This window comes from Gobius niger, assembly GCF_951799975.1.
Source record: "Gobius niger genome assembly, chromosome: 7".
NCBI classification, from domain to species: Eukaryota; Metazoa; Chordata; class Actinopteri; order Gobiiformes; family Gobiidae; genus Gobius; species Gobius niger.
In genome coordinates this window covers 8071117-8087687 of record NC_136858.1, presented here as the reverse complement: position 1 = coordinate 8087687, position 16571 = coordinate 8071117, and the positions used below count along the sequence as shown (strand labels likewise).

The 16571-nt window shown below is 43.6% G+C and overlaps 1 protein-coding gene across 2 annotated transcripts in view; it reads left to right on the top strand.

The window, feature by feature from the left end:
* Positions 1-16571, top strand: part of gfra1a (gdnf family receptor alpha 1a) — a 176434-nt gene that overhangs the window by 17371 nt on the left and 142492 nt on the right. Inside the window, exon 4 of one of the 2 annotated variants that reach the window (XM_079559950.1) lies at positions 12316-12405. The exons of the other annotated variant lie outside the window; for it this stretch is intronic. Within the exon in view, the coding sequence (XP_079416076.1) occupies positions 12316-12405 (90 nt within the window). The remainder of the gene's footprint in view (positions 1-12315; positions 12406-16571) is intronic. 2 annotated transcript variants of the gene reach the window in all.

The window sequence follows — 16571 nt, the reverse complement described above, 5'->3', positions numbered from 1 at the left end:
GACTGACCACTGTCTTCTATGCTACAAAATGAAGAGCCGTGCTTTCCCGAACAAGATCTTCTTCATCATGACAACGCACCATGTCATACTGTAAAGAATACCTCTGCATCACTGGCTGCTATGGGCATATAAGGAGAGAAACTCATGATGTGGACCCCATCCTTCCCTGACCTCAACCCTATTGAGAACCTTTGGAGCCTCAACAAAAAAAACTTCTATGAGGGTGGGAGGCAGTTTTCATCCAAACGGCAGCTCTGGGAGGCTATTCTGACATCCTGCAAAGAAATCCAAGCAGAAACTGTCCAAAAACTCACAAGTTTAATGGATTTAAGAATTTTGAAGCTGCTATCACTCAAGGGCTCCTATGGTAAAATATAACTTGACCTGTTATTATTTTTTTGATTGAAATAGCTTTTGATTTCAGTAAATATGACCTCCTAATGCTACAAATTCAACAAATGACCATTTTCAGTTAATTACAAGCTTTAAAATGTATTGAAACAATGGTTTTTACTACATTTATTTTTGGAACGCAGTGTAAGTGTGGACATACCACATAGTGCAATAGATTACATCCATGAGTCTGTAACTAAGTGATTGGGTCTTGCCACTGTTCAAGTGGCGGGATCTATGGATCTTGATAGACCGTAGCCTCCTGCCTGAGGGGAGAGGGGTGAATAGTCCGTGTCCAGGGTGAGAAGGGTCAGCGGTGATCCGACCCACACGCCTCTGGGTCCTGGAGGTGAACAGGACTTGGAGAGATGGAGTTCACAGCCAATCACTCTCTCAGCAGCAGCACAATGCGCTGCAGTTGATGCTTGTCCCGGTCTGTAGCGCCGGGGTACCACACGGTGATGGAGGAGGTGAGGATGGACCACACGATGATGGAGGAGGTGAGAATGGACCACACAGTGATGGAGGAGGAGAAGATGGACTCGATGATCGCCGTGTAGAACTGCACCAGCAGCTTGGTCGGCAGCTTAAGTTTCCTCAGCCTGCGGTGTTCTCTGGAGCGGTGAGCGGAGCGCAGAGAGAGGAAGAAGAAAGGCGCTGAGGGAGAGAGAGGGGGGGAAAGATTCTTGATCTTTGGGTTAAAAATAAGTTCCAACACTATTGATAAATGATCACCAACTGGATTCTCCTCCGCACTGGTCACACACAGCAACCCAGTCAGCCAATGTCGGCCATTCACAAGAATTACCGGCCATTAAAAAATACATTCATAATGAATGTGGCTTATTATCAATAACAATCTACATTTAGACAGAGCTACACAAAGTGCTTTAGTGGGTTCAAAAACACAGCTATTTCTAGTGAAAGAATGACATGAGAAAAATGCTCAAGTCCAAACATTAAGGTGTGCGTGTGGAGACGATGGAGACGGCAGGTGTCGCATGGACATACTCATCTGCACTTTGACTGAGACAGAAGGATCTACTCCCCACGCTGTCCAGATCTGACCACATCAGCTATACAGTGAGGGCTGTATTATGATCAAGTCTCTCACCACTGAAATATTACGGAGGGACAAATCGACAGCACTAAAGTCATCAAAAGGCAGTCTCGAGCGATTCACCACGGCCCACCTCCAAACCCGGCCACTCTCTGAGCGGCTCCAACACCGTAACTAAGCGCAGACTGACCGAGGGAAGCGCCTCTAAACCCGGCCACTCTCTCAGGAAGAGCCGCTGCAGGACAGGCGTCAGTCTGACTGAACACAGCAGGCCTCAGAGAGCATTCCCGACAAATTGTTGCTAAATAATCCTTGTTTGAGTTTCTTGAGCAAACCAACATGCAAACACTTCCCTTTTAGCCAGGTCTGCCAAAACCTGTTTTGGTAAAATGTCATCCTTTTCTTTTCCAGTCTGTAAAGCACGTCCCCATTCTCCTTCAATACCCGGATTCTCAGAACACCATCTGTGTGTCCAAATGACCACATCAACCACCACAGTAATCTCCCAAATGATACAGAGCCAGCACTGCTCTGAAACACGCGCCTCTCCACGTGGGATTACGCCGGAGAGTGGCACACCTGAGCAAATACAATACGGCTCCTCCGAGGCGCTATCTGAGGCGCAGTCTGAGGCCAAGGGGGCATTAGACAAGAGCGTCTGTCCGGAGGTGTGGCCGTGTGAAAAAAGATGACCGTGTATCATTTCCTCCAGAGCGCACAGTAATTGGCCCATGATCATCCCAGTGACGCTAATGTTAAGGATATTTTAGAAAAAAACAGCAAGTCAGTAAATCAATTGTGTAAAATGAGGCCTTTAAGGTGAGACGCTGAGGTGAAGAGGGAAAACAAATACACTTACAGATATCACTTTGAAACATTTGCTGAAAATGACTGATATAAATATATAATATAAAAATGAGGTTTAAATGTGTGGTTTTATTTTGTGACATATCAGTAACAAGGATTTTTTTTCAGAGGGGATTTTGGATCTTGCTTAGTTTTTAAATAAGCTAATTAAAAAAAAAAGAAAAAAATATTTTTGTGTGTTCAAAGCTTAATACGTCAGGTTTGTAATTAGATATTAAAACATCCTTCGGAAGAAAACTTGAAAATATGATAACGTCCAACATTCTGTGTACATGTGAATTAACTTTCTTCAGAGTCCCCGGTGCTCATAGAGAGTTCAGTAACATGACGCTAAATACAGTGAACTCTTTGTTTCCAGTAAAAAGGCTGAGGCCTCATTGCTCTCAGACACAGAGCGACGGACGAAGAAGGAAGTCATGGAGCTTCTGCTTTAGACAAGACTGAATCTAAAGTATGTAGTAAATAAATAAAAAATGGAATGAAAATTCTAATTACCTCCTGAGCTGCAGGGACAGATCCACATCAGAACTCAGTTTTCAGCGAAACGTTTGTGAACATGCTGCGCTGTGACAAAGCGAAAGTATTTCACATGTCAAAGATCTTTAGAAGAGTGTGAGTGCTCACTGTCAATAATAATTTACCAAAACTGTACTAAAAATGTCTAACCCAGAGTGAGCACTCATTTTTCCACAAACAGTCTTTGATTCCTCGTGCTACAGCTGGAGTTTAGTAAACAACAGTCATGTAAGGCCAGCCTCCTCCTCCAAGGTAAAGATGTCTTTCTTTCTGTCACTGCTCTGTTTTGCTTTTCAATTTGCCTAAAAACTCAAGTTCCTCATTCAGTCATGGTTTAGTCCAGGGTTTACAACAGGTTTAGTCCTGGCTCAGACTTGACGCAGACCACAGCTCTGCCATCTCTATTTCAAAAGTTTAATAAGTTCTAGCTTTGTTTCGCTTCAAGAGGGGGTATTATGCAAAATCGACTTTTTCAAGCTTTATATCATGTTATTATGTCATTCCCTCATTAAAAACATGCCTGAAGTGTTGCCTTGACACATTCACGTATTTTTGAGTAATCTGTAAAAACTCTGATGGCAGCCATTTTAGGGATAGGTTTGCCTGAGTCCTCCTAGGAACGCCCCCACCTCCTGGAGACGCCTCCGACCTTTCGTCACCAGCCGAGTAACCAACCACTGCTCCTCAGCAGAACCCCCTCCCCACAGTGTCCAGCCCTAAGATGTAAACAGTCAGAGTCATCATGGAGGATTAGCTTCATGTGTTGTGAACCGGAGCTACAGCAGCTCTGAGACTTTTACAAAGACACACATCAGTGTTTCTGTTACCAAAACACTCAGAATTAAAACCGGTGACAAGAACACTTATTTCAGCTGGGAATGTCTTAGGGCCTTGATGATGCACAGAGCCTCCGGAGAAAGCTAATGCTAAGCTAAACCTCGAGTCATCAGGTGAAAAAATAAAATCAATTAAACCACCACACATATAAAGAACCGTTTAATAATGATCACACACTGAGCCAGGCTTGTTGATTTGGTAGTTTATTGCTCACATTTCATCTACAATGGGTCGTAGCTGAGTGGTTTTCTCCTGGAGCTTACGAGCTAGCCGCGAGGTGCTAACAGCTAGTTTCGGAAAATTGATTGAAAACACGCAGCATAATATGCACTAATAACAATAAACAATAAAACAGGCAACTACTTGAAGCAGCCTTTATGATGATCACACAAGTATGATTTATTGCAGACTTTTCATCAATGAGCTGTAGTCGATTATAAGCTAACGGGGTTAACCTCGAATAACCATTGTCCACCTGCACAGTCGGTCCATGTCCGTCTTTTGAGGTGTATGGGCTCCTGGAGATCCTGGTGTAGTCCATGGGGGTATAGTTAAAGATCCACAGGGCACGGCAGTAGCAAAGAGCGACTAGAGCCTCCAAACAGCAGTTATTTTTCAGGCAAGAGCCCCTTCCAAGCGTCTGGTGTGGAAGGTTCGTCTCCAAAGTCACTTTCCGGGTCAGACGCTGAATCAAATCATATCCTGTGTGGCCATTGTTCACAAAGTGATAAAGTGTAGCTCCTTTCCAACAAAAAAAAATAAAATGTGCCGATAGTAGTTTCAATACTGTGGAGAAAACGAGTGGAGTGTTGTGATCATAGACTGTAAAAAATAATGGACGTCTAATGCTCACTCCTCCCCGTTTACCAAAATGACCACGCTTGTGGGGGAATTCATGGCGGATTTACAGACTCCCCCTCCCCAGCTCTGACGAAGCATGTTCCTAAAAAGGACATATGGGCGGGATTTTCACTGTAGACTCGGCCCTTGCGTGACGTGTCCGAGCCTCATTAAGTACGAGATTTCAAAAAATATTTTTACGAAAACCAGCCTGGTTTCATATATTGTGATTAACCCAGCGTTATCTCAGGAGGAATATCTAGCCTAGTCTAGTGTTGAAAAAATTGAAACCAGGCGTTAAAGTTGTTTTTAAGGTGTCTAAACTCCAATGCTTTTCAATGGGGGCCTAGTGGCGATATGGAGGTACTACAGCAATGGCGGAGCAATGGCAGTGTCGTGGTCATAAAGCAGAGCAGCCAGCGGCCATTGGTTGTGATGATGCCACAGACAGCGTGTGGAGGGGGCGTGTCTGAAAAGGTCAGAGGTTCTTAAAGAGACAGGGGCCTATTTCAAAGCATTCAGTGCTGCCATTTTGAAAGAGCAATTTTATACAGGGCAGTTATTTTAATTTACTGCATTTACAGACCAACAGAAGGTTTCGTCATCATTGTAGTGTGCTATAGACTGGTGCTATGTGATTGAAAAAAGCATAATACCCCCTCTTTAAAGAAGACAGCTGCATTTGCACAGAAGTGGATAATTATGTGCACACACACGTTCATGTAGCTTTTTTTTAGACTTGCTGCGAGTCATATATGGAGATAAAAAAAAGTACTGACATGAGGTACCGCACCGGAGCTTTTCGGTTGGTACCAAGTAAGTACCAAGTACGGTGCCCAACCTTAGTCATGATGGACCATGACAGATGTGGACAGATGTGGAGTAGATCTAACACAGTCCAGTAGATCTACTTATACTTTGGAGAAAGTAGGTCCCGGCGCTCATGGAGGGGACAGACAGCAGCAGACATGACTATAGAAACTCCAACGTCTGCGCTGAGAGGAGTGTTCACAGCAGCAAAGCAAAAATGAATTCACACGTTTACAGCAATGACTATTTTAATTGTTGCACAAAGTGAAAAAAGTCAAGAACAAAGGGTCAAACACAAGTTTATAAATGTTGCTTAATGATGTTGCTTGTGAGTTTATTTTGTCCGCTTGCTTCCGTGTTTTGTCAACCTCCGCCTACCCTTTTGTCTGCGTCTGAAAAAGCTCCGTTTGGAGTAGTATGTGGCCCTCCCCCTCCACCCTATGCCTCACTGTAAAACACAATTGGGGCACCTCGTCTCTCGTGGACACTTAAAACGGAGAGGAAGGGCTAAGGGAGAGAATTGAGATTGGGCCTAAACATATCATGGATCCAAGAGATCAACAACCTTTTGGATCCAAAGAACATATTACTCTTTACTCTACATCTTTATGCTCAATAATTAAAATGATGTCTTTCCTTTAATGTGAAGACTGAACCATAGCTGACTCACAAGTAAACCAGTAATAAACTAGCTCAAAACAAATAGCTGCTGTAAAACCAGAGAATGCACATGCTTGAACTAATGATTTCATTCATGTTCTTATTGTGGAGTCTGGTAGAATCTGTTGAATTATTCAGACATCTACAAGGCAAGGTGAAGTACTACTCTGTTTCTTCATCTCTCTCCCATTCTCTCCATCCCTCTCCATCTCCACGTGGCATCATCCACTTAGCTCCTGTGTGTTTGTCGATGACAGGTCCAGCTGTTTAGTGCTGGCACTCACACTGACCGCAGCACGAGCCAACATCATCATTTAGCTACAGTCTCTCCGGGCGGAGCAGTGGCTGCAGGAGCGCTGCGGGCCAGTCCGTTTACTTATGCACCTGCCATGCTTCAGCCATTTGGCTTTTCCACATTCGCACTTACTTAACATTCAGTCACGTATATTTGACTGTGCCCCACACAAGAAACACAAGGAAAAGAGTAGAGGTGTGTAGAGGCGAGTAAAGGCCATTAGAGATGAGTAGAGATGAGTAGAGGCGAGTAGAGATGAGTACAGATGAGTAGAGATGAGTATAGGCGAGTTCAGATGAGTAGAGATGAGTAGAGGCGAGTGGAGTGAGAGTAAAAATAGGCCAAACTCCCCTTTACGATGTACATTTCATGATGTTTTGTGGAACTGTGTCTGGAACAGATTCAACATTTCCCATATTCATTCGGAATCACGGAATCCCCCTGACAACACTCTGTAACCCACATCAAGTCTGTGTGGATGGACAAAATTAGGGATTCATTCAACTCTTGCAAAAACAGCTCCTACTGACGGGACTTATGACGCATTCACACCAAACCAGATGGAAGTGAAACTGTTTTTTTCACAAAATAAAACCGCACATTTGCCTTTTTTTTAATCTAAAAAAATCCATTTTCCAAACTTGTCAGACATTTTTTACAGTTTTCCCTGTTCATCTGCAGCGCCTCGCCTTGATTCATCATAATATACGCACATATTGGTCTAGTATACTGAGTCAAAGGCTGTTACCAGATCTCAGACAGCAGTTGGGACACAGACCTTTAGTTAGCACGGCCTCCACACGTCGTCCGCTCAGTTTGAAAATGACAGGTCCAGCTGTGCGCGCCCTCCCCCGCCCTCTCAGCACGCGCCAACTCCATCACGTGCCCAGTGAGGGATCTGATTGGCCACGGAGTCGAGGGGTGATTCATCATACTTAACGGTAACGCCAGTGACAGGTCCAAGTCCCCCGCCGCTCATGGAAATCTGCAACTAAATGGGATATTTAGACGCCCTTTAATGAACACATCGTATTTGTGAAAAGAGACAGAGTTTTTTTCTTCATTCATTCATTGATTCATTGATTTCTTTTTGACGCAGATGTTTGGGGCTGGGCCGGTTCTGCTTTATGTAGGTCTGGGTCGGATCGGGCTGATCTAAACTCTACAACACGCCGCAGTCCGCTCTCACACTAAGGTCAATAGACTACGGTAAAAAGCTGTTATAGATCAGTGTTGTGTTGATATTCTTGTGTAACACAATGGTCCGACAAACTAATCAGACTTGGAGCCTGCACAGACCCAGTTTCTACAGAGATGATTAGCATAAAAACAAAGCCCAATCAGGTCAGAGCTGTGTGTGCACTACAGCACAGTCTTCTGCAAAAGACAAATGAAACCTAAACTGTAGAATGCGGACTAACATGATGCATAGATTACAATAATAAGAATGTGTATGGAGAGGGTCTCATCATGGAGCTCTGCTGTAGAGACTGTTTTCCCCAGAGGAGCACGCTGTACAGATCGTGCTGGGAGTTATCCAATCATTCAGAGGAGCCAAGCTGTACTAAAACATATAAGAAACCGCTAAATACAACTATGAAGGTTATGCTAACACCAGCTAAAGCTGCACTAATAGCAGCTAAATGCTAATATCAGTAAAATCCCCTTTTAGACCAGGGGTATGATGTTGTGAAATATTAAATCCGTATGAGCTGCGTGTCAACAGTGAGGGCTGTCCACTCTCTCGTTGCCAATCAGAGGCCAGAGTCTGTTTACGTCACATGAGACACGGGTCAGCGCTTTGGCCACTGTCAGAGGTCGGTCCCAAAACCTATACCTGGTCAGACCGGTTTGGCCTTTGTTATGGAAAAGCTTGACAAAGCGGGTGAAAGAGCCATTCGGCTGTGGAAAGATACCTAAACACATCCAGGAGACCTCTAATGGCTGTCCAATTTTACATAATTTAACACTGTGTATTTTCCTTACATATGATTGTTTAATAAGCCTTTGATAAGCCAGCTGAAACCATGATCAAAACAGAATCAAATACAGTCAAACAGTCATTTTAAGTAGTGATGGGATTTATGGCTCTTTACTGGGAGCTGAGTCTTTGGGATCCGTTCATTTAAAAGAGCCGTTCAAAAGACTGGCTCTTTTTAATATAAAATGTCATAATATAATAACACCAGCCAGATAACTCACTATATCTATGACGCGATTGATGAAAAGCATGATTTTTAAATTGAAATAATCTCAAATTACAATGCGACTGATATATACGCTTTGAAAAACATGTTTGTAATAAAAAGAGACTGAAACTGTCTGACTTTGACTTTAGTGAAAAAAAGCTTTCACTTGTGTGGCCTGCTCCATTGTTGGGCTGTTGTGTCTGATCGGGTGAGTTCTGGGTATAAAAGATGAAGCCACCAAGTCTCGAGCTGTGAGGCAAGGAACAGAGACGGCCAGTCAGTCAAGAGCTTTCAGCTAAACTGGTCTGATCGAAGACATCCTGTAGTCCCCAAATCAGAGCCCTTTGGCCCCATGGCTGCACCCAGATGTTCTGTTTACAAAAAGAATGAAGAGAAGCAGTGACACAGAGCAGCCCTGTCAAACAGACCCAAGTGATGTGCCGGTCAATGGCCAACATGAGCATTATAATACCAAGGACCAGCACAGCCCCGCCCCTGCCCTGGAGCCCCGTCTGAGCGAGGGGCCTGTGAGGCTTGTCAGCTGGGCTCAGGTCGGGTGCTCTGGGGTGGAGGCAGCTGTTGAAGGCAGGACATAGACATCAGTCCTGAGCTCCTGCATGTCGAGTCTGCTGATATCAGGTCCATGCTGGTGACAGTCAATCTCCATGTCAGCATGACAGCACCAACTGGATAAATACAGGCAGGAAGTGGAGCTAAGGTTTCAGTCATTTGAGCCAGACAGCCCAGTAACAGTAGAGCCTCTCGGTTAGACACACCTCGCTCCAGTCGCAGTGTGTTTGAGCCTCTCAGAATCAGACTGTGCACCGAGCGGCTCCACCTGCACAGAGGATTAGAGAGGCTTCACAGCAGACCCAGCCTGCACCTGCCTCTGTCGCGCACGTACATGCAGCGGACACTTTATTAGGCACAACTTTTCACACCCAGACTGCCCTGTTCGGCCTCTGCACCATCGCCGTGAGGACACATGACATGTTTTATATTGTATTCAGCCTGCTGCCAAAGAAAGATTAGCCTTAGTGCTGCTGACAAAGCTTCTTGCAGGCGAAACATCTCTAACTCTTACATAATGCGGGTAGAATAGAAGAATTCCACATGTGTCCACCCTACAGGCCAATGCGGAGTATGTCAAAGCTTTGTTGTTTCTACCTCTGCCCTGTCTCTCATTGGATCTATTTATTTTATACAGTACTTTTCTGCACGCCCAAAGACACTTTACCACTTTAATCACTCCGTGGAAAGTTACCAGCACCGCTGACCTTATAGAGCGAGCCGTCTCAGCCACTGTCATCCCAGTGAGGCGTGCACTTTTTTATCGTGCTATGACCAAACATGAATGAATGAATATTCATGTTTGTGTCAAACTCAAACAGTATGTGTTCAGCCCCCATGGGCTCATATGACACTATCAACATTAAAGCAAGACGCCGCAGGTGCAATGTGGAGATCTCTCTTAACATCTTAGTCTTCATGTCATAGTATAGGGAGGATCGCTGTTATTGTTTATTTCCGTGATCTTCACCGGATGTTTTAAAGACAGTCATGGGGAAAGGCGGAGGTGTTCTCTTATGTTAGAGACTCAGTCGGAATGTATTGGTGTAAACTTTCTACAAACTTGATCTTTACTGTTATTTGTATATATCGAAAACCAACAAGCAAAGCTGATTTCTATGATCATTTCTAGATTTCTAAATCTAAGTCTTACGAAGAATAAAAATCAAGAATTAATGTGAGAAAAGGGTTTTATACTTCAGCTTACACCTTTTGAGCTTTTCTGTATGCCTCAGTGTATACGCCGCAAATTATGCCTGTTTATTTATTTATTTATTTTTGCACAAATTGCTCAGATAAACTAAATGAAATGAAATAAAATAAGCATCAATGAAGAATTGCCAAAAGATCCAAATGTAACTGCTGCAGAGTTCAAAAATGTCTTCATAGAGTCAGTTCAAGAAATCTCATAGTTGTTCAATGCCCCCGATTGACACTATTCCAATAAGCCATGCTTAATAATAAGCCATCTTTAATATACATGAGATAACACAAAGAGAAGTCACTGAGCAGCTCCAAAGCACCCATCATTCAACAGAGGGCGCTATCAGTGTGTTTTTAGAAAAACAAAAAGCTTTTTAGATAAGAACGGTTGTGTCGGTGTTGTATTTCTGGACTTAAAGAAGGCTTTTGACACCATTGATCACAGAATCCTGCTAACCAAATTATCTCATTTTAATTTCTCAGAGAAAGCCATAAACTGGATGAACTTTTTTTTTTAGTCTGAGGGGGCGTGGTGTTGGACAGTGAACAGTTGTAAACCCGACACTTCTCTCGCTCTCTGGAGCGCGTTTGACAAAGCAGAGCGGCTTTCTATATACATATCAAAACAGTTGTGATTTTAACATTTCTCTGTGTTTTTAAATGGTTAAAATCGTTTCAAAACATGAGACAATGATGTCGAGAGAGGAGGAGAGAGGAGTTAATCAGAAAGGAGTGTGTTTCCTAAAACATGCAATATCTCAGTATCTGGAAAAAAAATCTGTGATTTTGAAAAAACTAGCCTCTGTTGAGCTTAGGATTTCTCAGGTATTCTATAACATAGACTATGCTGTGGAGCTACAAATATCAGGAAAAATGGTTGGGATTGTTGGCACATGCAGCTAAATCCCCAAAACAGCGCGGCCTCAATGTGTTATTGTCCATGAGGGTAAATACTACGCTGACAGAAAAGACAAAGGGAGAGAGGGATTTTGAACATTGTGCCATAGATCAATTACACAATGGAGATTTTTTTTCACTCAAACATGGCTGAAAACACGGCTAAAGTGGCGCTAACCCACAGTTAGCTTTTCCGTTAGCCTGTTGGCTCAGCCTTTGACCCCTGAAAGCATGTGATATACTGTAGTGTTATTCTGTTGTGGTAAGATTGTGTAACAGTGTAACAGGCCTGTGGTCATGTACAGTTCTGTAGCAAATAACAAGAAGTCTCATATCAGATATGGAATGGAAGCTTTTCACATGACACAGGTCGTCCAAAGCTTCATACAGTTTTAGGGGATTTGTGCTTCATTCACTCCACGCACGGTGGTGGTAAGCAACAAACGAAGCTAGTTTCCTCTGGGGCAGACTGACTGAACCGCAACTGCACATCTGTGCCAACGGTCCCTCTGACCACCCTATGCCCTTCATTCTTACACAGCAAATGCCCCTGTTTGGTGTGTACATACTTCTATCCTACCACTATGTCCCGCTGTGAGTCTACTCTCTACAGAGTTACACCATGAGTGACAGTAACATGACACTTCAACACCATTCAGAAATCTTTAATTAAGAACTTAGTAAGTCAACTTTAGGGGCACACGAGTGCTTTACACTGAGGGAACAAAATATAATACAGTACATTTCATCAAAGTGTCATCATGACAACAGTCATGGCTTTTAAAGGTTTGTTTGAGAAATAAAGTGTATCTAAAGCAGAATCGTCCCCTGTCGTTCTGTGACAAACTGAAATGAGGCCTCAGCCTTTTTGTTGAAAACAAAGAGTACATGTACTGTACATGTAGTATTTAGAGTATTGTTACTGTCACTCCTGGTGTCTGACCTGAATTTAACTGAGAAAGAGTGATTCATATGAACACTGGAACATTTGCTGATGAGACTAACACAAACGGCTCCTCTTCTGCACACTGCTTCCCTCACCCTCTCCTATGAATGCCCTGCCCTGTGAGTGGACCCTCCTCTTTAACCTCTGTTTGGCCCCTGTGACCTCTGGTTGACCGCTGGTTGTGTGGAGGCCTGTGGAAGGCGGTGGTGTTGAACGCACACATCTCTTACAGAGGGAGGGGAGCAGCCTGGCACCAGCCCAGCCATGGACCTCCAGGACCCCAGTAGGAACAGAAGAGCTCACCCCAACTGGGCCGTACTGGGTAAAACACGCTGCTGCTGCTGCTGCTGCTGCTGCTGCTGCTGTTTGCTTGTGTCACTGTGAATGTTGAGTGGACCCTGCAGTGTGTCATTTGAGTGTACCGTTACACCCCTAAATATGTCTTTGTCTGTGCAAAATGCTGATAGTTTCCTTACTGACGGACTGTGGTTTTCGTTGATTTTTAATGGGGCCCTGAAATGGGTGGGACGGTGCTGACTGTGAAGCTGCGGGGGATTGGACATTTGGAAGAACACTGCTGTGGTCGCTCAGATGGATATCTATGACACAGACATTTCCAATAGACAGACCAAGTGAGAGCAAGTCTAAAGTGTGCCCCTTGTTGTGGGTGGGGCAAACCCACATGTGTGCAATGTCATTTATGTCCCTGCAGAAAAGTCTCACAGGGCGAGGACAGCAAATAGTGTTGCAAAATTGCCCCAACTGCATGAGACTGTGTAGACCTCCATGAGACCTCTTGGAGACCATGTGGAGACTCCGATTAGACATCTCCAACTCAAGTCTTTAACTAGTCTCCAGGCCAATGAGATAGGCCTTTGTATGTGTGCAATCAATCTGAGTTGCAAAGACCTTGTGAAGACTGCCAGTCTTTACAAAACGTAAGGGCCTGTTTTCTCCAACTGAGGTTTTCATTCCATCGCTGCTTTAGTAGCTCCTACAGACTCTGAATGTTGTATTTATATGTCTTTAACTACAGCAAAAGATTACAATTGAATTCAATATTTTCCCTGCTCACTTGCAGTGCCTGTGTGAATGAGCTCAGTACACCATAGCGGAGCAGGCAAGGTTAGGAACAGGGTCGTGTTGGTGTCCGAGAGGATATATGGAGGATAGAGTCTGGACATTATACGCAGGAGAAGTTTATTTACCATCAGTGCAGGACCTGGAGACATTGCGCTAGTCCTACCATTCAAGTCTGGCTATGCTTCCACAGTAAGAGGGATAAATACCCTCTCAGAGCTGAGAGAAGGTGCCTGAGCACCACAGTCAGGGCTATTACAGGCTGACAACTGTACAGCATGACCCAATATGATAAATACCAATTTCATTTTATGTGTTGGAAATATGAAGAAATATGTTTATTATTTTGAGAGGGGAATCTGTCAGACATTTGATTATATGAGTGTCAACATCTTAAAACAATTGAAGCCATTTTAGAGCCATGAAAGGCCCTCCTTCGGGAGCACTGAATGCCGGAATGGCCATCAGTATGGCACGCTAACGCCTGGCGCCCTGGGTGAAGCTATGGGCTGGTTACGTCACACGCCACAGTCCGCTGAATCACTGACAGAGTACTTACAGGTCAGCAGGCTTCAGGGCCACAGGACATGGCTATGCAGGGGAAAGGGCAGAGATAACTGGCATTACTAATGAACAACCTTTTTAAAATACCACATGGGTCATTTGTTAGTATATGGTGACACTACATACTTCCCAACCTTTCCTGTTGTCAGATTCAAACCTTTGACTGCATATCATCATTAAAGTTGTTTTACATACTAATTCATAATTCATCCTAAACACAATTCACTTTTTAAATCTGAAGCACCCCTTGCTATGTGATCACCTACCACTGTAGGGATGTTCATGGTTTACCCATTAACTGTAACCGGTTAATAAGGTTTAGGTTAAGGTTAATTAAAAAAAAAAAAAACAAGACAATGCATTGACATTAAGGCAGTGCATTTCAGTGCTGAGCATTTTAAGAGCATATATGTTGCAAAATAAACCTAATTTAAACCTCAGTCCACCGTTTTGATTGGACAATACAATCATAGAATGCCTCAGTGTTGCTCAAATAAAAATGCAGATAACTTACAATACATTTGTTATTTATGTCAGTAAGGTACATCAAAGGTTTTAAATTAAATCTCAAAGTGTTATCCCTACTCACCTGCATCTCACTTTTGATAAAGTAACAAAGATGACATTGTCCTGCAGGATCTTTTGTCCTTTTTTTTTAAAGCCCATGATGTTTTGTGGCTTGCAGTGTGTGTCGAGGGTTAGGGTAACAGCAAATGTGATACAAACTAGGCAAGGCAAGTTTATTTGTAGAGCACAATTCAAACAAAAGGCAATTCAAAGTTCTTCACAGTTGCATAAAATTACAAGAAAACTGATTAAATCAATCAATATTAGCTGATGGCTAGATGCCTTATGTACATAACCTCGGCCACCGAGTTGGCAATGTTTTCTTGTACTGTCCCTGTTAAATAAACAAATAAATAAAAAAATAAAATAAATAAAAACATCAACATTAAATTGATCAATAACAGTAAAAGGCACGAGTGCAGATAAAATAATTTCAGCCATATGCATGGCCAAATAGAACTGTTTTCTGGATTTAAACATGAGGCCTGAAGACTGTGCCGGTTTGGATTTTTTCATACTGCGGGCAGTAAATCACCAAATTCCCACGGTTTTGCGATATACCGCTCACTGGCATCAGAAGCGTTTCGAAGGTGGGGGGACACATTTGAACAGGGGAGGGGGGCTATCCAAGCACCTGAGCTGCTGTTCTCCTGCCAGACCTGGCGCTTTATGAAAAACTGATTGAATTAGGCTCTTATCATGAGCTGACGCTCATGTTCGCGTGATCATTTATTCAGCTTCAGCCTCTTCACTCCTACCATCACAAACAAACATCTCTGCGCTTCTATCTTCATATTTCCCACAAATGCAGATCAAATTGAGTGAAAGGAGAAAGGAAGCAAACATTTACCTGTCAAAGGAATTGTTCTGATATTATTTGGCTAAGTTAGAGTCCAGACAGCGAGGTTTAACACGCGTGTTGACCGGTTGACCACTCGTGCCAGCCCGGTGCAGTTTCCCCAAACTCACGCTACATCAGCTTCATCACCCGCTTTGTAAACACATCCAAAACTAAAGTTCCTTACCTTAAAGTTACTGATCAGGCCCTTTGTACTGATGAAGAAGGGAAACACGTCCACCTGCCGAGGTCCGTGAAGAGTCCTGCTCCTCCATGATAATCCGTGAAAAAGTCCGAAAACACGACGCACGAGTGTCCTTGTGCTTTGGTTTGGTCAAATCTGCCAGTCCGTCCAACGATCAGCCTCTTGTCTTCGTAGTTTAGCCGTTTTTCATCGGTTTACAGAGCCATGTTTACATTTCAGCTGCTCTGAGGTGACGGTAGCAGAGCCGCATAAACACAGCTACACAAAGTGGAGCGAATGCGCCGCGGAGCGTCGTGGCAAAATTATATTTTAATTATATTTTTTGGCATTATCCACGTCGCGAAGTACGTACGTGGCATCATTTTATGAAATGTGTCTTTGTAAATTCATATCATGTGACATGTCCTGCGTCATGTGACAATGACACATGACCTCTGCAATTAAGCTTTGTACATATATACAGGTGTGTTTTGAGCTTTTTTAATTGTCTGAAGAAGGGCTAAGGCCCGAAATGTCACACTACTCGGTGAGCATTAAAAAAGCTTGGGAGCTACTAAGTTGTGCGGATCTTGCATGTCTGTGTATAACACAATTATTATTTCATTATTTCATTTTGCAACTTCCTTATTCTGTCCTACACAAAAGTTTACACCTGCTTCTCAAACGTGCATATTTTTCGTGCAGTTTTCCTCCTCGAAGTCGTGATAATGCGCCTGCAAACAATATCATTTGCGTTTTCCCCATCTCAAATGTGCATATTCATTAGGTCACATGAGTTGAACTTGTGGAGTGGCCTCGCGGCGTTTATTAGGCCGGCAAATCTCCACGGCACTGGCTTTTCCTCTGCTTTAGTACACACTGCTGTGTTTGTATATGCACAAACGCTGAGTCACTGCAGAACCAATGGTACTAAACAACAGTCCTTTAAAGAAATACACAGCTCATTTTACAGACATTGGGCCAGATCTTGTGGCGGCGCACGGGGCGGCGCAGGCTCTTGGCGAATTATTTTCCGAGTGGCGGCGCTATATGTGCCATCCGCCTCCGCCACATGTGAGGGGGCGTCACAAGAGGAGGTGACTGCACTGATGGAAACATGGCTGACATTCACTTCCTCGTTTACATTGCGCTGTCTTGCGTTATTTCTTAAGCCTTAGGCTCTCACAGGTCAAACTAAAAACTTTATTTACCCCATCGTGAGCTAAACGATGTTCACGTCTCGAGAGAAAAAGAG